Here is a 22,647-nt window from a genome sequence, read left to right as displayed (position 1 = left end):
TACTACTAAGCCAGACACAAGATATTGAATCAATATGATGTTTAATATTTAAGTTATTTCATGGGTTTTAAACCTTTGAGCTCACTGCTCAGATTCTTTGTCCCACTCCGAGCACTGACGTTCTGTTGTTGGTACTTTATAGGAATTGTAATGGAAAAATCTAAAATGTAAAAACTTTTTCTAATTCAATAAAAAAACAGGTGTCATTTATTTATTGGTGGTAAATATTTATCCTGAACAATATGGGATGTATGTAAAAAGTGGATCAACCAGCATGTTGGCAGGTGCTCATTGACATGTCGAGCCACATTGATGGCAGCTTTTCTCATTGGATCTCGTTGCTCCGGCACCAGAACACTTCCTCTTCAGCTTCTTTTTGAAACTGGAACATCACAGCCCCGCCGCTCCTCTACTTTTGCTTTGTTTCCATCCAAGAAGGTCAGCTCTGATAATGTAGGGTACTGTATTATAAATGTGGCGGCCTATAAAAATTAAATATAAGCTATTCACTTCTGAGCTCTTTATCATTTTTGATCATTAGTGGAAACTCCCGGGAGTGTTATGAGGAGCTATGCAAGGATCTCTTGGCCACAGATTAAAGGCTTCATCAGCTGAATGTTGATATGTTTAATCAAACCCTGGGAACTGTGGCTTCTATTTGTTTTCACTGAAGACATAAGACAAGAATAGGATTCATTGTCATGAGCACTTCTTGGCTGATTATTCAGAGTTTGTCCTTTATGTGGTAATGATGGGTGATAAATGTTTCAAATTCACGCGAGGCATCGAGGTTCTTGCATATTAAGCGTGGAATAAAAAGCCATTTATTATTGTGATTTCTCTCCGTCGGTACTCTCAGAGTTGGCTGATATGTCAAAGTGACCAAGGCGAATTCATTTCAATGCAAATAATACAACATCAGTGTGTTTTACATTCCACATTCCCCCAGATGGTTAGAAAACTTTACTGTGCGACCATATAAGTCAACTTTTTAAAATTGGAAACCAAATTTTAACACCAAAGAGTGGATTCTCTGATCTCACGGGTCCGTGTACTTCAGTTTTCAAAGGGATTTATGAAGACGAGTCTTTGGCAGAACCCTCATCACCGGTGCAGCTTGTTGTTTTATTGGAGCAGGACTCACAGCCGAGGTCACCGCTGATTTCATCACTGTTTACAGTGCATACATTCAAAATGTGATAATAAAATCTGGGTTATAAGCAAAAGTTATAAAATCAAATTTCAACTCATGAGTTTATTTCATATCATCTGTGAAATTCAGTTATTTACTGTGAACAGCTTATCTGCTAAACAGGCTAAACGGGCAAAAGCTGCCATGTTAAATGAACCGTATCGACGCCGTCATTGACAGTAACTTACTGTGATTCATTTTACTGTTATTAACCTTTCAATCGTTGCTCGTTTAAAACTGGTCCATTTTAATTTGTCTGGTTCATGGTCTTGAACTTTCACCGTTTCTCTTCCGTTGGGTCACATTTCACAGTAGATCTTGTGTGTGATAAATGTGGCGGGCTCCCACGCAGGGCTGTACCCGCCAGCGCATTTGAACCCGACGTGACCTAAATGTTTCCTCCGCTTCCTCTTTTCTCAGCAGCGCCGTGGCAAAAACTACTGTTTGATGATAGCTGCGCGTCCTCGTACATGCTGAGACGGTTCCTCGTCCGAAGGCGGTTCCTTCGCCGCTCCTAAAACCTGCTTGCTTTTGTCTTTTATCGGCGCTAAATATTCCTGCAATGTTCTTGAAAAGAGGCTGTTTGAGACGGTGGGGGTGGAGGTGGTGATTAAATCCATGACAACAGCAATTATTTACAAGTGACAGCTTTCTATGGGCATTTTAGTGCAAATGTTTCCACTGCAATTGATCCTGAAAAAAAAAAAAAAAAAATCCATTTTATGTGATAGCCTTAGCTTTTAACCAAACTGACTGCCCGCTCTGTAAGGTCAAGGATTGAGTGAGTGAAGTTATTTTTGCTCGTCGTGTTAATAGATTGCCTATCTATCACTGCGGTGTCATGTGATTGATACGGACTCAGCTTGAATGAAAGATGGAGCCGGGGGCCGCCACAGCATGCACACGGCAGTAGGAAGTAGCCCGGTGTTCTGCTGGTGTGGAGGAAGCTCTTAAAGGATATAATGAAGAGGAATTTACCTGCTCGCCACTTCGGTTCCATCATTTTTCATTTACGCTCATTTCAGATCAGTGTTGGACGTTCTTGCACGCCATGTTTCTGTGCGAAAGCGACTGCATCAGCATGTTTTCTTAAGAAAATAACTGCTGGATAGGCAATTGCAGAATGATGAGTACACTAAGTGTGCATGCAAAAACTGTTAATTTAAGGACAGTGCTCATATTGCTGACCACATAAAATTGCACCTACCGTTCATTAGCTTTCATGTGTCATCACTTTACCATCTATTAGCATTTCCGGCATCAGATTTAACTTTCAGACTGCACCGGGAAGAAATGATTAGTTTTGTGGTAGGCAGCAGAATCGGTTTATTTTCCAGAGTTTATCGGGCTTGTATGAAGTATTTCCTCAGGCCTTTAATTGCACACTTGTTGCTCCTCTCACCCAAGAGGTAGACAACAACCATCTGCTCGGCGACCACACAGGACCCATCACACATTCAAAAAAGAGAAAAGTGCATTCAGCTCCCCGCATGGCAAAGTACTACAAAGGAGCTTATGCAGGAGAGTGAGACAGAGGTTTTATACTTGCTCGTAAATCAATTATTTCGCTAATTTAAGGATGTTGAATTGAGAGGAACTGATGCAGATGTCGGTCTACTGGTGCACTTTGAGCATCACTCACAGATGTTTCTATCCGGGATTCAAAGGTGCCAGAGACAGATGCTTCTCGAACATTTCAAAGAAGATTTTTTTTTTTACTGACTTTTGGCCTTGATCATTTTCAGGATATGATTAGACTCAAACACATGGCAAGCAGTCATAGTAAACAAAGTGGAGGCGTTCAGTTGGAGGATATTTCACTTTGGTAAATGTGGTTTCGAGAGAAATGGACAAAAGTTTGAGGTTATTTTTTTAATTCATTAACAAAAAGCTGCCCATCCAGTGATTATCTACACTTTATCCAACGTCGGGTGGCAGAGTGCTGGAGATGATTCCATGAACATTCCTCACTGGTCATGAGGGTGGGGAACTCTCTGGATGTGTCGTCAGTCCACCGAGACTGACAACCACACACACTTCTATCTGTCTGTGTGTCTTGTGAGTCCAAATGCACGTGGTGTTTTGGACTGCGGTGGTTAGAAGACCAAGGTTTGTTGCTTTCTAATATTTCAAATGGAAAGATCTTTCCAGCAATTCGAACTTGCTCGGAGATTTATTGTCACGGCGTTAAACTGATAAAACCATCACATGGTCTGTCCACAGCGCTCTCAAGTTTCTTGATGGGTTGCTTTATGCATGTATGTGAAGAGCCTTTGACAACGGGCTCAAGGGAATCGAACCGCAGGCGAAGGCCTGTCACATGTCGCAGGTTGACTCAGTGTGTGTCTGTCCTGGGAGAGGAGGGAGCTGTCCAGCCGGTGTTTGCTTCCAGTGCTTTGCAGAGCCGGACTGGCAGGGGGAACCTCCAGGCTCTGCTGTGCACTGGCCTTGTTATGGAGCTGTCACTGTTGGGGTGGCGGCGCACCATGCAACGCTCCCTTCCCTGGATGTTAGGAAAGAAAAGTCACAACTGACTGTTACTCACAGACAAATGAGGAAACCAAACTTTTTTTTTTTTTTTTTTTCCAATGTCTGTTTTTCTACAGCAAAGCTGTAATTACAGTCCGGTGAGGCTGCACGGGGGGTTAAGGATTTCCTGGTTAATAAGTGAATCCCTGCTGGGCTCTTTTTTTTTTTTTTATCACATTATTAATTAGATGGCCCCTATGAAAGCCCTCCAGTCTTTAAATAGACATCATTTTTTATGAACACATAAATGAGACAGTAGGATGTGATAGCAGCTATAACTCAGTGTGATGGACGGATTATTTTCATCTTTGCATTTTGCAATTTATTAATGACTGAACTCTTAATTGGAGGAATAATAGGAATTAAAACGCTTTAATATGCAGCTGTTTTTTTTAAGAGAGCAAAAGTAACTGTGAAGTCAAAACAAACAGTCAAAGCAGCTGTCAGCAGAGGTGAAACAACATCTTCAGGCTGAAGGAAAAGAAGAAAGACATTGTCAGTGGAGTAGAAATACATTCTGGGGAAATAAAGATTGCTTGGTGAGACAAAAGACAAAACTTTGTATTAGAATAATGGACAAAATTTAAATTTGTCAGCATTCATTAGCTACTATGGTATAATTTCCCTGGTCCCTCACACGTATTCATTTTGCTCATAAAGTATGTGGCCCCTACAAGTTTCTATCACTTGTTCCTCGTGATGCATTCAGGTTCCAACTTGCTGGATGACCTTTGACCTCCTCAACAACTCTCAAAATACATATATCCTGTAGCCACTGGCAGGATTTGGTAGCTCGAGATGCTTGAACAAACCATCCCATTTAGTCTTTTTAAAGAAAATGAATGCAGATGGTTGAGCTTTGACAGTTGTGTCTTTTTGTGCCTTCCTTTAAGTTGTGGTGTTGTTCTCTATTATCTTTACCCGTTGAGCTCACCACAACCTGCATTGTCTCTGTGTTGTCTCAGTTTCATGCATCCGACATCTTCACAAAGCTTTGTGATGACTTCATGAACTGCAAGAGCTTTTGCAGCCAATCGAACAGTTCTCAAGACCTTTTTCCATTATCACTGTGACAAGAACAGGTCAAATGTTTTATTTGGATTCTGCAAATGATAATTTCTTTTTCTTTGTTTAAGGAACTGATTTGTAATTGTCTGAATGATACCACTAATTATGTCTACTGTCTATTTTATTCACTTGTGTTTACTAAATCACACTATAATTTGATTTAACATTGTTCTTTAACATTGCATTTACTTTGTAAGTATTTTGATTATTCAAAACTGATTGATTTTCTGCTGCTTGTTTCATGTCCAAAAAGAAAACGATTTTTGTTTTGTTTTACAGTGGAAATTACATGGTACATGTTCAATATTTGAGGGTAAATGGTAAATGGATTTCAATCCATCCACTGGCAGCAGTTCGGGGTTCAGTGTCTTGCTTAAGGACACTTTGACACGATGGGGAATTGGACCTGCAGCCTTCCGATTGAAGGTCCACCACTCTACTCTACATCCTCTCCACAGCATCTTTATAGTTATTTTTGGATTCAAATTTGAAACACCTTGTCTCCTCCAGTGTTTTGTCGACTGCCATCCCAACTCTCACGTTGCAGGCATTTTGCTGTTGTGATTTTTGCCTCATCACTGGTAAAACAAAAACAAAAAAACGACGTGTCTTTGTCATCTGCTGTTCCCGAGTCATTTCAGAGAATGAAAATGCCACATAGTTTGTCTCCGTGTTGGTAATTGTAAACTACAGAGACAAAGCCCATTTGTCCTGCCCCTCAGCGCTGTCTCGTAGTGCCAGTTTCCCTGACAAGTGTGGCTTGAAGAGGCCATATAGCGGCACTGCCGTCATCCCTCAGTCCGCTCCTCCATTACATATCAACCAGCGGCTAAACTGGCAGGCTTATTTACACCAGGACATATGTAGTCAAGATTATGCCATCGCTCCAGTGCCAAACACTGATGGCCGCTAAACGTATCTCATTGACAAATTCCAAAGAGTTAAAGGCAGCAGGGAGTGGGCATGGAGTCATTCGGTTTGGATGCACTTCCTTTACGGCTAAGTGGATTAGATCCTCTCCCTTCTGCTGCTCAATTACCTGAGCACTCATAAAAATCTGAAGTTGTGTCTCGAGAGTGAGATATTGTCACAATAAGAACAGGATTTAGGGCGAGCTCTTCCCCTGCGACAGCGACTCTCTGTGTCACCAGGCACTGCGTTCCCCAGCCGCTCATTAAACACGGACCCATTACTTTACAGTAGCTCTTCTCTGCTCCTCTTCATCTAACTTCACGGCCCCCTCGAAGTAAATAAACTCAAATGAGGTAAAGAATGTACAGAAAACACACGAGCCAGATTTGGAAAAAGCGGCCATGAAGTGAAACTTCACAGCTCGGTGTCCACTAAACTTCCTAATGACTGTTTACGTTATTTCTCACTGCACCTCCGTGCGGTTTGAATGCAGTTTTATATCCGACCGCACTCTTCTGTGAAACCTGCACCATAATGTGCTCATGGTTTGCAGTATCAGGCTTCCCTTTGGTGTTGTTTGTATTTCAGCTCTCTTTATTTCCTTCACAGGAGAAGGACGGTCACCCACACACTGTTTGTTCATTTCAGCCAGCGGAGCCTGTTGCTGGAATAGTTTGGTTATGAAATGCTGGATTTGTGTGTTCAGTTGGTCTCTGTTAGCCGTGCATAAACACTCCCTGGCCACATTATTAGATACACCTTGCCACTACCAGATTGGACCCCGTTTTATCTTAAGAACAGTCTTCAATCACAGTTTGCACATGGTGCTGGACATAATCATCTGAGTTTTCGTATCGCACTGACACACATGACAGCATCATGCAGTTTCTGCAGATTTGTGGGTTTGAAATGATGACGCTGATCTCATGCTCCACCGTAGTTTAACGGTTCTATATCAGACGATCTGGTGAGAAGATCAGAGTGACATGAAATACTGAAATTACACGTCAGAACATAAATGATCCCGTCATAATGGGACGGTCATGGTCTGCTACAACACTTTGATCGGCTGAAGTGTTTGAGTAATGCTTCATCAGTGTTCCAATTAAAGCCCCTTCCCAACCATCGCAACACTATTGGCACCCTGGAATGTTGCTAAACGTCACATATCTGAACGGATCCACATTTTCATGTTGTTAACATTGAGTTCTGGGCGTGATCGTCTGTCGATAGCAGCAGAAATTGAAGATCATTGGGACAAACTATGTTTTACCCTGTTTTTCTAGAGTTCCGTTTTGGTAACCGTATGTAAACAATAGCCTCAGTGTATTCTTTTTTAGCCAATATGAGAGTCGGTTTTGCTGCTTTGGCATATTTATTCCAAGTTTTCCACTGCAGCCGTGATAATGCCTTTTGTCACCTTTGGCATACTTATTCATTTACTTAGAGAGCTACTGCTGATTAGATTACTTCCTCTCTTGAACATTTGTCTTTTTATAGAATACAGGCCTCTCTGGTATCTACATCCATGTAACATTGATATTTATTTGAATCAGATTTCTTATTCATTCCAACACTGCGTTTGCTCTTCAGTAGGTTTTCTTCACCATATCCAGTAGTAATTTCACAAACAGCTAATAACTGACATTGTCAATAGAGAATAATTTATATGATATTCTTTTCATTGTGAGAGTACATCTATTTATATGTACTATTTTTTATCTATGTGAGGGTGAGAGCTGATTCTACCTAACTGAGTGAAGACAGGGTCCACCAGTCCATCACTGGCTAAAACAGCGAGGGACAAATACATTTATTTCCATACTATGGGAGAAAACACATGCACCCACAAGTGGAACATGCAAAGGATTTGATCCAGGAACTGTTTTGCTCTGAGGAAAGAGATTAACCTCATCCCTACCATGCACATGTGCTCATGTGCTGATGCAGGTTTATATATATATTTTTTTTTTTACATAAAAATACACCTGTGTGTCATATTTAGGATACATTGTATAGTTATTGTGGGATAGTAGCCCTCAGCAAAGTATAAGTTGTGAAAACAGAATGTATAACCTCCTAAAAGTGTTATAAATGGTGAACAAACAAATGAGTTTGGTCTGTTTTGCACTTTTTTGCAAATTTTATTGTATGGAAGTATCATATGTTGTATATTGGTGTAAATACTTTTTACATCCTTAATCCTTTACAAATGACTTGTTTCCTGTGAAGGGTCAAACCATACAAAATAATTATAAAATGTTACAGAAAGAACAAACTGATATATGCATTTTTTCTCCTTTTGTTCCTTCATACTAGTAGCCCGAAACTTCATTAGCATTAAGACGGTCTCCTGACAATATGGGAGTTAACACATTTCCGTCCTCACATCTGTCGCGACTGCATTAGTTCTTTTTAATGGTGTGGCTGTAATTGGCAGGAGTCAGGAAGCGGAGCACCGCTCCACTGCGTGTGGTTCAGTTACTGGAGTCTTGAGAGGGATGCAGCCACTGGCAGCTGTGGGCTTGAGGATGCTGCCTCTGTTCATCTCCTCCCTCCACCCCACACAACCCTGCCCCGCGGGGACGGAGCTCCTGGGACAAACGGCCTCCTGGGAGCCGAGCATTTAATGAAGCACACCTTTTTAAAAAAAATTCACTCCTCTTCCCCTCAGTCAACCTCTTTTTCGTAACACTAACAATCCCTCCATCTCACATCTGGCCTGGCAGAAGGTCGAGACAGAGAGAGAGAGAGAGAGAGAGAGAGAGAGAGAGAGAGAGAGAGAGAGAGAGAGAGAGAGAGAGAGAGAGAGAATTACTTATAGCAAACAGTGTCTCACATGACCAGAGCCACGAAGCCTACATGCATGCAAACTCATGCCTTTTTATTTGTCTTCCTGACAGTATAGCTATTAGCTGCCTGGTGGCGCTCTTCACTTGTCAAGTGTTATGAGATATCCTTCAGAACTCATGGCCAGGTCACAAATTCCTCCGCATTACCGAGATGGGGTTTGTGAGGAGAGTGCTGCTCGCCTAATGAGTTCCTTCCATCTAACTTTTCTTCCTCCTGTCGCCTTGGATCGTTCATATCTGCACTTGTGCAACCGGCTCTCATGCTGAATCGAGAGGCCGTGCAGGCGGACGAACGGTTGTTACTCCGATGTGAGGAGGGCGTTTAAGCGTTTGTCTCTTCGCTGGGGCCTCTTGCGGTTGATTGAGTCTGGCCTGGCACAATGGTTTACCTTCCAGATCACCCCGGTCACGATTTGTCTCTTTTCTTTTTGTTTTTCTCTGATGTGAACAATCATTGACTCTTGAGATTTTTATATTTTTTTGTGTGTGTGTTTTTTTTACTTTCTGATTCTAACACCCTGACCCTTTCACTTACCATCCCCACTATTCATTCAGAAGCCTCTTTCACTGGGGCCTCTCAAATTAGCCCCGGCTATTTGACGAGTGCCCAACCAATGCTGGATCTGTCGCCGGACCGAGGCATAAATCATTCCCCCGGAGCAGGAGCCGTGGCAGGGCGAGACACACATCCACCACCTGAGATTTACGCTGCACATCCAAGCAGCACAGCCTCGCAATCTGGATGCTCTTCCACCAGGTCATCGCCAAATTGGTTATTGATCTTCCAATCGCAAAATGAATCATACCTTGCCAACGTTGTTTAGGCACTGCGTTTACAGTAGCGTCGCTTGTGTTACGGCTGATACGCAGCCGGGGGATGGATTATAGTTTAGGAACCATGAGAAAACAAGTGCCCAGACTGAGAGGAGTGTAAATAGGAATAAAAAAAAAAAAAAATAGAAGCAGTCTGCCTTGAGATGAATAGGTGTCAGGTTGTCATCCAGCAGCGCCTCATTAAAACGCATCACAACAGCTGAAGAAACTGTTGACAGTCACTGAAAGGAAGAGCTTGAAGTTGGCCATTTTACCATGCTGACATGCAACACTGTACTATTAAGTCATTTAAATATTTTCATTCAATAATAATTGCTGCGTCTATGATATCGTTACATTGCTGTCCTTCAGAAAATAGGAGCAAGTTGGGCTGTATTGGGAAATTCTTCCCTTTTTTTTTTTTTCAATCATTCCCAGTATTTATTTAGAAATCCAGAAAACAAAAATGCACATTTGAGTTTTTCAGCAAGTGAATCTGTCAAAGCATAAATCAGTTCTTTTTTTTTTTTTTTATCAACATCTCACTTAAATGGGACTGGTTCTGTGAAAGTAGTTCATTTCAGCTTTTGTCATGTCCTGTATTGTGGCATAATATTTAATGGCCCCTCACTTCTTACCCAATTAGGCTTCAAGATGGTGTGTAAATGCAGCTGCTGCCCTGGGAGCAGTTTCCTAATAAATGTCAGAATGGCCATTATCAGATTCCTTTTGTGAGTGAAATCAGACAGATAAAATGTAGACTCTGTCCTAAATGAAAGAATGTAAGAATGGCAGGATTGCTTTCTGTGTGTTTCCACTTAAATGTCAATATTTGAAACCGAGAACAATGGCTTATTTCTTTTCTCTTCCCTTTTTTGAGGGGAAATGTCAAGCTCATTTTCATTTTCAAAGGTGCTACAATGTGGTTCAGGTTACAAAATTACCAACAAGTGAAGCTAATAGGCTGCCGAATGGAGTCATTCTGTCATGTTATAACTTCCGAGGCTCATTATGTGTGTGCACTTGTTCAATTACAGATCCTCATTATGATCACATCACATATTGATTAGTGATCACACCACAACATACCTTGAATGATGATTGGCTTTTGGTATAGATGTATGTGAGAATACCAGTTGAGACCAGGATGACTGGACCATGATGGACATGATGGACTGAGTTGGACGGTTAAAGTCAGGTTGTAGCTGGTCGTCAGCTATTGGAGCTAAATACAGATTTAAGGTGAAGAACAAAATCAGAAATGGCAAGAATAACAGCAGGTTACACAGACAGTCATCAAGATTACTTTCAACACTTTCCCTCACATTACTGTCATTGGTAGAATCCCTTAAGGCAACGGAGACATCAATTGGGGATCTGATTCAACAAGGCAATTTGACTTGATCTATGCCAAATTATCTATTTGAACAGTAATCCAGAATGCTTCATAAGGCCATAAATATACATATGAAAGCATTTACAAATGATGCAAAAATTAACATTTAACCAAGCTAATGCACACTTGAAAATAACACATGAAGACATTTTTATTTAGCCCTTTCTTTGTATCTGACCCATAATAATTACCAACAAGAGTGCACCTTTCAAACACCTTCTTGCAGCTGTATATTGCACAGTCTGAACCTACTTGCGACATTTTCCATGGCAACCTTGTAATGCCTCCTTCTTGCTCATGCTGAAGTGGAATGCAAGCCAAATAAATTGAAATCCCCTCGGCCTGTGCGCACCTGGTCCAGGCAGGTGTCAGACGTCCACTTCGCTCATTTAGAGATGTTCATAGTTCATATGCCAGGGAGTCAATCGTAAACACCGCTGTCTCCGCTTTTGGATTTTTTTTTTTTTTTGTCATCCTGAGACGCGACAGAAAAACACACCTTCAGTGGCCTCTCATTTCTCTTGCACCCCGGCAAACCTCTGAGCCGGGAGGAGGGGATGTGGATGGACAGCTCTGCTCCCCTCTCCTCCCCGCTCCAGTCGATAGCAGCCAGCAGGTAAGGCTCTGACTCTGTCTGCGGCGTGGCAGACGCTTATTAGTGGTAATGTTCTCCCATCATCCATCTCCAGGTGGGCTTCCGCCATTGATCTCAACGCCAAGTCTTGTCACAAGCTGCTCCTCAAGCAGTGAAACCACCGTTCACTGCCAGCACTGGCTTTCCATGACCCAGCTTATAATGTTCTGTCAATAGACCAGTGGTAACGTGGCCAGCAGTGTCGCTGTGAGGTGACTCGCCCCGCTGTGTAGGGTGTTTTCCTATTGTGTTAAAAGATATTTTAAGCTAAAACTTCAGGTGAATGTCACACACAAGCATTAAAGAGTTGAGTTGGATAAGAAATTCGCATTTCATTTGTTAGCATCAATGCATTTAGCTGTTATCGCGTTTAACAGTTATAATCTAAAAATGGTATAAGGAACAATTTAGTGCAGGAAATATCAGAGTAAACCAGGTGTGAACTATAAAAAAAACCCATTAAGACAACAGATGGCAAATAGGTTTTATCTTCATAGTATTTTTTTCATTGCTTCAGCATTCACAAATGTAGTCACATTCACCCATTCACACCCATATTTGCTTCAGCACGCAAAATGGATATAGTGAGATTGAGTTCCTAACCTTGGGGTTCCTGGACCACTGAGATAGAGTTAGAGTTTCATATATATATATATATATATATATATATATATATATATATATATATATATATATATATATATATGAAATATAATATATAAACACTCTGGAACCTGGCTTTTGCATGTTGGTGAAAATTGGTGTATCAAGTATCCAGTTTCATTGTAATGTTTTGGCAAATCACAGAGAGAATGTCTCACAGGGAGAATGCAAGAAAAAAACTAGAGGTTTGGAACAACCAGCATATAAATCCATGGCTTCTTGTTCTCACGACAGATTCTGATGAGCTTTTTGATAACAAATGTAATCAAATCCTGTGTAAGAAAGAAGAAGGAGGTGCCACTGATGAACACAAACAGCGACAACCTAAGCAACTATAATTATGATCACTTTAAAACATGTTCCAATTAGCTGTGATGTGGGTGATGCTTAATATTTTATTTGCTTTTACCAGTGGAGCACTTTTGCTTGGTTTGGTCTGGTATACACTATATATTCACTATATTATAGATTAAAGATGCATTGCATTTTTTATTAAAAACACAATGACGCATATAGTTATTACCCGATGACATGCATGATCATTCTTGTTACTACGAACACACTGAACTTTGCTATTTTTAATATCCTCATGGGTCTGACTGATTTGTTGCAGTCAAATCTGTGATCCAGATTTGATTGGACCAGTTCATAGAAGCTAAATGCTGAATGTTTTTTTGGGCACTCGATCGACCTGGTTCAGTGGTTTAACTAATGGAGAATTAAATGTCTGCCTCTGCCTAAAGACCTGCTCAGATGCCAGTGAAATACAGCCATCTGTTGGGAGAGTCGTAGTACAGTGGTATTGTTGCAGACAGACAGTCATATGTAAATAATTCCACTTTCAAGCAAGGTTCAGTTGTTATATTCACTTCACAGCTCGACTAGTGTTTAAAATCTGAAAAAAGAATATCTGTTTCATACTCGATGTCATATAATGCAAAAATAAGTAAACAACGGTTTACATGTGTGACAAAAAAAAGCTGACAGAGTTCATAAATTATTTTTAAGTTGTTTTTATTCATGGGATTATGCAACATTTCTGCTACCTACATGATCATGTCAGTACAGCTGATGTCTTCTATCGACCAACTATTGTTATGGCTCCTACCAAAACATTTTTCTTTTCCGAAAAGATAAATACATGACTTTTCACTCCATTTATTATATTAAGTGATTCTATTAAAAAACTGTTATGTCTGCCAGTGATGTGTTACATATCAATCACATTTACAAAGTGTCTCCAGTGGGTGAGTGCAACCGTAATTAATCAGGCCACATTAAAACTGTGTTGCATTAAAACAGCCTGAATGTGAACAACACTTTTAAGGAACAAAACAAAAACACAACCAACAGCAAACATTACATTCGTTTACATACAGGTACCACTTAGCAAACACCAAGCAGAGACACTTCAAAGTGACATCAGCGGTAAAACATACAGTAGAATTTTACATCTCACAGGATGTGTGGATAACATTTTGCATTACTTTAAGGCATTTTAGTATTCCTCGCTAGTAATATTTACTTAATAGTCTTTATGTGAACATATAAAAATACAGCTATGATGTAAGAATAAACATGCATGTTGTGTCCTCCGACATGAGAACGTTATCCATGCGGTTCACATTCACGTTGGCTGATTATGCACAAACACAGCACACGCACTCACACTGACACTCACACACACACACACACTCACACACACCTCAAGGACACAAGACGACACATATCCTCAGACTGTCACAGCTACAGATTCAATTTGCTTTAAAGCAAAATTGCCACAGATTGAACAACACCCACAAGAAACACCAAGGTACGCTTTGAAATGTTTCTGAGTGAAACAGCATGCACGATAGAGATTTTCATAAATAATATTTACTCTTTTTCCGTATATATAAAAATAGCTTCTCTAGTGATTGATCTTCTATTTGCTCCATGCATCGAACAAGCTTCATTTTGCACAATGCACACGTCCCTTACTGCACTTACCTTTGTTTTATTGCATCTACATCGTACAAATACATCACTAACCTTGTTCTACCTCTAAACGCACGTACACACATATACACATGGACACAGTGGTATGCCTCAGTCACCGTGGGACTGCATCTTGTTTACAAAGTAATACTGCTCATCACACTTTGCACATATTTACTATTGCTATGGTATACATAGAGTACAGTACAAGTGTGCCACTAAAACCAAATCACACAACTCAATGTTACCTATCATCACAATATTTAGATCTACTTCTCTTTGCATACAGGTTGTATGTCTATAAATATATCAAAGTGCCTCATCAGACAGGATTTATATATCTATGTCATGGCAAGCTCACAGTGTCAGAATACTACAATTAAAAATATCACATTTAAATACATCTTACAGTATAACTTTTCACACGATGGTGCACGCAAAGTGAGGTTGGCAGGATACATTTACAGGATGTTGTGATTGTTATACGTCACTTAAACACACTGTAGGTATTTGTCTACTACATTAATACTCTATGCATGTAAGATATACATTTAGATGATTTGTATACTACCTCTGACATAAGTATTCACCCTCACATTGCAACACATGGCTTCGGTTTCCTAAAGGCAGCAGACTAGTTAACCACAGTCGACCAAGTCAAGCCGGCTCATTGTTGGACCTGAAATATTTTTCTATGTCCACAAAACTCCAAAATCAAAGTTATTACACAGCTGTCATTTATATTTTCCAATATTTACAGACTATATGTGAACTTTAAGGCTTTGCATTTGGTTGCAAAAGGAACAATATTGCACAGACAACGACACATCAAAGCGTCTCAACTACTGAGTCAAGAGTGAAAGTCTAAGTCTAAGAGTGCCGAGTGGAGCAGTGGAGTGGGCGTGCTCTCTCAGTATGGCTTACTTCCCTGATTTATGAGGCGGGCTTGCTCCCTGGCTACTTACAGCCAGTTTGGTAGCCTCAGCATTGCTTCGATTGCATAGGTCCCTGATTTCCAGCAGGCCCTCGTTCAGGGCTTTGACGAAGACGGTCGAGCTCGTCTCCGTGTTCTCCCAGAAGCTGGACACGCAGAAGAGGATGTGGTCTGACTGGGGGTTGTAGCAGGCGCCGTAACCATTGGGCACCACGGGGCCATAGCAGCAGAACATTTCCACTGTGGTTGGAACCTGCAGACAAGACGACGGTGCATTTTATTCTAGGCTTTTAGAGAGAACTGTGCCAAATTGCAAAAAATATATACGAGTTCACAGATATAAGTACAATGTTAATCAGCTTTGTCTTGACAAAGAATATTGGGCTGTGTTGTTTGTAAGCAACAGAAACACTACCTATTTACAAATTTGAGAGGGCATCAAGTTTTGCATCATAAATTAATTTCTGTTAAAGAATGTTTGTTTCTACTGTTCATTGTATTGAACACATAAAGATGTATGGGCAGTATATTATTTGTATTAAAGCTGCTGTCAAATATATTGTATTGCAGAAGTTAGAATGAACACAATACCACTTGAATCACCTAACAAAAAAGCAAAATGTACTCCTGTTCTTCACAGAAATAATGTATTCTAATTCACTATTACAGTATTTCGTACTTAGAATTTTCAACTACTGTATGGCATACATAGTTAAAATTCTTTGTTTTACTCCCTCAAATAGAAAATCTCAAAACTAAGAATCTCAGTCAGAAAGCAATAGAAGTGTAATTAAACAGTGTAATGAGTGTATCCTCTGATTTCTTCGATATGGTTGCCTTAAGCATCATACATAATAGTCTTGAGTGTGGCGATGGAGAACACCAGACTATCCTCAGTATGTTCAACCCCAGAGGTACGTAAGAAGAGTTCCATGTTTGATGTAGACTTTCAGATTCCCTTGGCAATCTTCATCCTTGTTATTCATGTTCAGGCAATGGACAATCAGAAGAACATCAATATTTGTGTGTTTATCTTGCTGATCATTTCATGTGTTCTAAACCTATTGGGTCCAGATTTCAGAGAATATTATGTTTGTGCATAGTGCTTCAAATGTCATCCATCCGCTGCAAGTTTCAGGCAATCACCCACGAACGATGATTATAAACCGGAGTGGAGTTGGATTGCATGTTACCTGACTGGTGGAGAGGATGAAGTGGTTACTAGCCCGATATGTTTCATCACAGAAGATGTCCGGCTTCTCCATACGGAGCTCCGCTGAAATTCTCAGGAGCCCGAGGAGATGATTGTCTATCGCCATTCCTGTAATAGCCTGAAAAGAGCAGCTGTCTTAGCTTCTATTTGAGCCACAAATGAGGTTTCAATTATTGTTTAATAACCATTCATCGCCGTCAAGCAAAATTTAAGTATACTAGAAATTGAGATGCAACAGTTAAACCCTTGTTGTAAACCTTGTTGTCCATCGATTCAACTTCTATGCTGCTTTTTCCATCCCAGTGTCACTGGCGGCTGGAAGCAATCCCACCTGACGATGAGCGATTGTGGGGTACAACTTAAAAATAATAATACCGACTTCCATTGAGATAATGACCTGAAATAGATGTTTTTGGATTGTGCCAGTAGACCAGAATACCACATGACAACCCATGCACATAAAGGGAGAACATGCAAATTGCACACAGTGTATAACCCACCTTCATTGTGATCGCCCTAACCACGACACCACTTTGTGGTAGTCCTGGTGGGTTAAGTGCTAAATTACCCGGTACAAACATAATGGGATTAAATCACATCACTGTGGATAATGTGGGCAGCTGATATGACAAGGAACATTTCATGTATTTTGTCTTCCTTTGTACATTTGTTCTCATATAAAAATAAAATTTCTGGACATTTGATGGTGAAGCAGTTCAGCCGAATTAAGCTTGAACCTTTCTTTCATGTCTGTACGTTAATAGGATTTCAACGATTTAAATGACTTACCGCAACTGTATAATTTGTCTGGGCATTAATTGCATCCCTCAGTCGTTTCATTTTTTCAGAATCCTGTCAGGAGGGACAAAAAAAAACAATTTTCAAGAGAAGATAACGATTGGGGATTTATCACGTGTTGCGAAAAGGCAGCAGTTCCGGCAACCATTTTTTCCGATCTGCAGGGAGCTCATCTGTTTGAATTGGGACGCTGCCTTCAATGTGCCAAGGTGAGCCAGTCGCACCTGTTTCATTTAAGCTGGCATGATGAACTGTAATCTGGGAGTTCGTAATTGGGGTGAAAGTAAGAAAAATGACTCACGGTGAACGTTAGCCTCTCATCTGTCATCAGCTTCACGAAGGCCAGGGCTTCAGCGGTCGCTGAGCGAATATTATCCACTCGGCCTTCTTGGAAACGTCGTATGGACGCACTTTCGTAAGTGGAAACAAGCCTCCCACCGCACCTGAGCACAGGAAAGACATGCTGTAAGAAGATATGGCATTGCCAAGATGTTTAACTGGAGTTCAAATCCCAGTATAACAGATGTTTGTACTTGTAGAATGCAAGTTGTAAGGCGACTTGTATGAAGGCGTCTGGACTCATCTTCTGTTTCTTGATGAATTCTTTTCCATAAACTTTAAATGTGAATACATCCATGTCAAGATTATTCACCAGTCTGAGGCAAAAAGAAAAGAAGAAATGTGACATAAAAGAACCTTCGATTATCGACTATATGATTGTATGATTATTAATGTTGTGTCTTGCCTCTGAAGTCTGTCTCCAGATGCTGTGAGGAGTCCTTGGATGTTTGCGTTGTATTTCCATTGGAGCCTTCTCGGAGGGAAAAGTTCTCTTGAGCAAGAGGAAGCGGCGATCTTGGATGGGCTTCCGGTTCTGTTTAGCACAACAATAACATCATCATCATCATCAATGTTTTCTAAACTCCTGGACTCAGCAACTTTCACTGATGTCCAGTGAGCAATTCAATCCAGCTGCATGAATCTAACTTACACATATTTCATGAGGTATTCGGAGCACTGCACCATCACTATTCCTTCAAACGGGGAATGGTCACACACGACTCCACAAGTCCCGTTCATTCCTATAACAAACTGAGACAAAGTCGATCACCTACAGCACGGACGTTTGGCTCACCGAAGACAGAAATGGCTGCAATTTGTGCCTACCTGCATCGACTTATCATACCAGCGGTTTGCACCATTTTGTTCTCGCCCGCCTCCATGTAGCATCATCAGGGCCCGGTTTGTGTCGCTGGCCTCCAGCCTGCTGGGCTCGTCCAGACATATGACACATATACAGCTCTCGATCAAAACCAGAGAGTCCTTGTTGGTTTGATCTGGACGGAGGAGGTGTCAGAGTGAGCCATGACTCGATGAGACGGATGTTAAATGAAGTGAATTAAAACACAGACTGAGACCTTTTATTAGTGCATCTCGAGCTTGCGCCCATTCGGTCCTCCCGTCAGACGTCAATAGACCCATAGGAGGGAGTCTCTCTTCCGCGTTTTCTGACATTTTCACGATCTTCTCCAGTTGTGATAAAATCTCGGCTTCATTAAGGTGCTTGCCATTTGCGACCACATCCAACGCGAAAAACTAGAGACACAAAGGGGGAAAAGACTCCAGTTGAAAACCACACGATGCACTTTACAGTGATGATGACTCACGTTTAAATGTGCCCTTGCTTGAGAATACTTTGTAAGCCTGCTGTTACTGTCAAACAATGTTACAATGGCTGGGATAACAAGGACATTCATAATAATGACAGGGACTAAAAATGGCCAATTGCTACCTACAATATGGCAAGTTCACTGCGATCAGTTAAGTATGCAACTCAAGGAAGCTCTTAGACAAAATGGCAGATTTAATCAGCAGTAATTAAGTTAACTTCCTGGATCTCTATGGGGACGGGCCCTTATCCACTGCAGATTGATAGCTCCCAGAACCATCTCCAGGTGAGGGCTCATGGCTTTTTCCACGGTAATTTGAAGCCACAGACCTTGACCAAAATAAAATCAATGCTGCAGCCTTGCACCGTAGGACATGCAGATGTTGGCATGGGTTATACGCAGTTATGCGAATGAGGACCATCAGTGAGGACTCAGATACTGTGAGGGAAATGAGAGGGTAATGGCCACATGCTGTAGATTATAGTGGGGCTAATTTAGGCAAAGTTGAATTTGGGACTCGCGATGTGTGATCTGACACTTCACATAAAATCACACAAGACCACTGCGAAATGAAAGATTGAATACATGCACATCAGTTTAATTAGGATCAGTGCAGTGAAATGCGGAGTTCCCATCTGTAGCTCGGCTCCAGTATGTGGATACAGGCTGCCTTTAATGTTCAACATATGGTGACTAGTTACCTCATATTTTAAGCCTTCTCGCTTTAAATGACATGTCAATTACATTGAATTATTAAATGGTCGTATTTTACTTTAATACAAGTTGCTTGCATGCACGTGTGTGAAAATCCTCCTCGGAGATCAGTGAGCTGACCTGGTTCTTGCACACAACGATCATGTGATCAGGCGCTGAGGAGGCCGCGTTCATCTGGACCTTCAGCGTGTCTGACTTTAACCCCGGGTATCGGTAGGAGGTGAAAAGGCGGTAGTACTGCTCCATGCAGAGAGGAGTCCCAGCAAGCTGGCCCCGGGCGAAATCCACTGGCAGCGCTCGCCTGAGAGACAATATCAAACACCTCAGATTCCCCACTCCGGAGACTCGTGACCCGATATCATACTTTGCTTTTACTTCACGTGCACTGAGGTTGGCAGGTAATCCATTACAGGTAGAACTTACCCGTCGATGAGAGCCTTGTACTCCAGCACTCCTCTGATGAGGCGAGCAGCAAATCTTACAAAATACAAAAGATTGAAGTTACGCAAACGTCGCAGGTGAAGAGTTTGCTGCACAACACTAAACATACATCGACAAGCCAGTGATTATATTTAGATGGACTCCAATGTCTCATAGGACCCACAGTAATCATATCATTGCAAATTACTGGGATACAGTAAATGAGCCATGTGCGTTTATCTGTGTGTGCGAGCGAGACTTCATGTGTGAGTAGGCGGCGTGGGCAAATAAGGAAAACACAGCGCCTTGTCAGGTCTTGTGTTGTATGTCATTTGTCTCGATGTTATTACGTTCAAAGCCAGATCAATACAAGAGAGGCAGCCACAGTGCACCACACCCCTAAATGAGGCCTGACTAGCAGTCTCTGCGGAGAGCTTGGCTCTGTCACTCCCAATCTAATAAGTGGCTGTGTCAGTAGATTACCAGCTGCTTGGGGTGCTCTGGAAATATTCAGTTAGCGCAGTGTGAGCTGACAAAAGCTAATGTTGAGTTACAGGGCTGGATGGAGCAGTGTAATGTCTGGTGGACCACGGCTCATTTAATAATGGGCAGAGATTCTCCCCATGACTGTAGTTCAGATCTTAATCTGAATCTGCGTCTGCTGAACAGGACATAAAGCCTGTCAGCAGCTAAAGAGCTGAATATGTATAGTTCCTACATTGAGTTATGATACAGTGCAGTATTACTTCACAAATGGCCTCTGTCATTTAGTGTATTTTTTTCATTCATTGCTTTGGAATTAGGAGTGTAGATCAGTTTCAGAAAGGTTTTTTTTTCTTCCCATATCTCACTCGTTATTTTATCTTCCTCTTTGCATGTCAGTGACTTTCCTATTAGATGTGTTTTAGCTGGCTGCCTCCAGAATAACATTTTTTTTTTAGAATATTAAGAAGTTATAATCTGTTTATGAAAAGAAAATAAACCCTTGACTTTAATCCATTAGTCATTTTGAAGTTTGACGTCCTACATTTAAAGATTTTAACTTTTATTCAAATTAGCAGTCAACATAGCACAGAGTTTTACCTCCAAAGTTTATGCGACTGCAATATTTCCTGGAAGGAGGCTGAGTCCAGGAAACAGCCGCATATTCAGGAGACAGTATCAAAGTAACTCAGTATCCAGATAATCATAACAAAGTACCTGTACCGGTTCCACCTCGTTTGGCGAAGAGACTGTGCAACAACAAGGTTGCTCATTCAAATACCCTGGACTATGAAGAGGTTGTTGTGCAGAAAGTGAAAACTGCTGCTTGTTCCCGCCTCACAGCCACACAGTGTGGGCTCTTGCACACAGCCCATTAACTCCGGGGGGCACCGCAGTGGCCGTGCACAGCTCCTTTGGGATGGGTTAAATGCTCTTCCTTACATATTGCTTCTGTTTGAGATGAAGTGCCTCACTTGATTTTTTTTTCTCCCCCTGACCCAGATCATTGTGGTGTTTCTCTTTGAATCTTGTCTGAAACACAATTTTCACGATCTATTGGCGGGTATCAAAGGAAAATTCATTAAAAAAAAAAAAAAAAAACAACCTCAAAACACACAATCAGTTGACAATCCGGCACAAACCTCAGTGCATCAGCATGATCCCTGAACGTCTGTTTAGGAAACACCATGACGGGGCTGGAGTTGACAGGTAGGGCCAGCCTGTTGTTCAGGTACATGTCTTCTAGCCAGTAGTCGTACACCTAGATGTAAACACAGGGAGACTTCTTTTGAGAAATGTTGTTTTGTCAAGTGTCCCGGGCTGAAGTTATTACTCTCGGAGTTGAGATCTGTGGGCAGTGGAGTAAAAATCCATCACAGTGCATCACTGCCAGATGAAAAAGAAAGTGGGAGAGAGCCGATGTGAGAGTGGGAGTGTGATAGATCTCGCTAAGCTGGATGACTTGTGGAGCGACTGAGAGGCAGGAGAGGCGACTGACGCAACAGAGAGCAAAGCAATAGGTCACATAAATTGTCAGCACCAGGTGTCAGCAGACTTTCTTTGACCTTTCATTCAAACGTGTTCGTTAAAAACAGTAAGACTAAAAGTCTGAGTCAGTGTTGTAACCCATAATTCAGTCTGTATTCAAATTAAAAGCTTTGCAAGGCTGAAGCACAAATAAATGTGTATGAAGATAATGAAGTCCAAACAGATCTTTATTGGAATTTGACGATCTAGAGAGTTGTTGTTTTACCCAGTTGGTCATCTTGTCCCTCCTCTCCACGAGCCTCTTCTGCAGAATCTCCCCAACACCTCCGGGAGCCCCGAACTTTTCCACCATGGCCTTTGTTTTTCTAAACTGCTCCTCTTTCACCAGATGCTGCACACACTTCAAGTAGGTGTCCAGGGTTTGTTTCAGTGGTGGTACAGGGACCTTTGGCAACTCCTGTGAATAATAACAATAACAACAACAGCAACAACAGCAACAACAACAACAACAACAACAACAATAATAATAATAATAATAATAATAATAATAATAATAATAATAATAATAATAATAATAATAATAATAATAATAATAATAATAATAATATACATTCTTCAAAGGGAGCATAGAAAGGACAGGGGCTGGTCAACATGTTAATATATTTCAAGACAACCTTCATTAAAAGTGGAGTCATTTTCTTTTTTTCTTCATGATGCTTTTATCATTGGAGTCAGAATTAATAATTAATCTTAAATGCTTTGAGGCACATTGGAGAATGACTCCAAGAGTCTCACGGGTGTTGTTTTGTAACGATGAAAAGTGCAAATTTATTATCATTTCTGTGTGATGTTTCTGAATTTGCATACCGGAAACTGTTCGTAAGCCAACAT

The 22,647-nt window shown here is 41.1% G+C and overlaps 1 protein-coding gene across 1 annotated transcript; it reads right to left on the bottom strand.

Moving 5' to 3' along the window:
* Nucleotides 1-14,956: 14,956 nt before the first annotated feature.
* Nucleotides 14,957-22,647, bottom strand: chatb (choline O-acetyltransferase b; the record flags this gene model as incomplete). The annotated part of the gene is made up of 14 exons (XM_080517475.1): nucleotides 14,957-15,223; nucleotides 16,164-16,301; nucleotides 16,973-17,035; nucleotides 17,283-17,424; nucleotides 17,515-17,637; nucleotides 17,727-17,855; nucleotides 17,973-18,073; nucleotides 18,149-18,318; nucleotides 18,400-18,577; nucleotides 19,486-19,666; nucleotides 19,789-19,842; nucleotides 21,411-21,529; nucleotides 22,022-22,213; nucleotides 22,624-22,647. 14 exons carry the CDS (start codon nucleotides 22,645-22,647, stop codon nucleotides 14,957-14,959), a joined length of 1,881 nt encoding a protein of 626 aa, XP_080373601.1.

The sequence above is a fragment of the Blennius ocellaris genome, assembly GCF_963422515.1.
Source record: "Blennius ocellaris genome assembly, chromosome: 21".
Classification (NCBI taxonomy): Eukaryota; Metazoa; Chordata; class Actinopteri; order Blenniiformes; family Blenniidae; genus Blennius; species Blennius ocellaris.
Note: the sequence above shows the minus strand (reverse complement) of the source record. Positions and strands in the feature narration are given on the sequence as shown.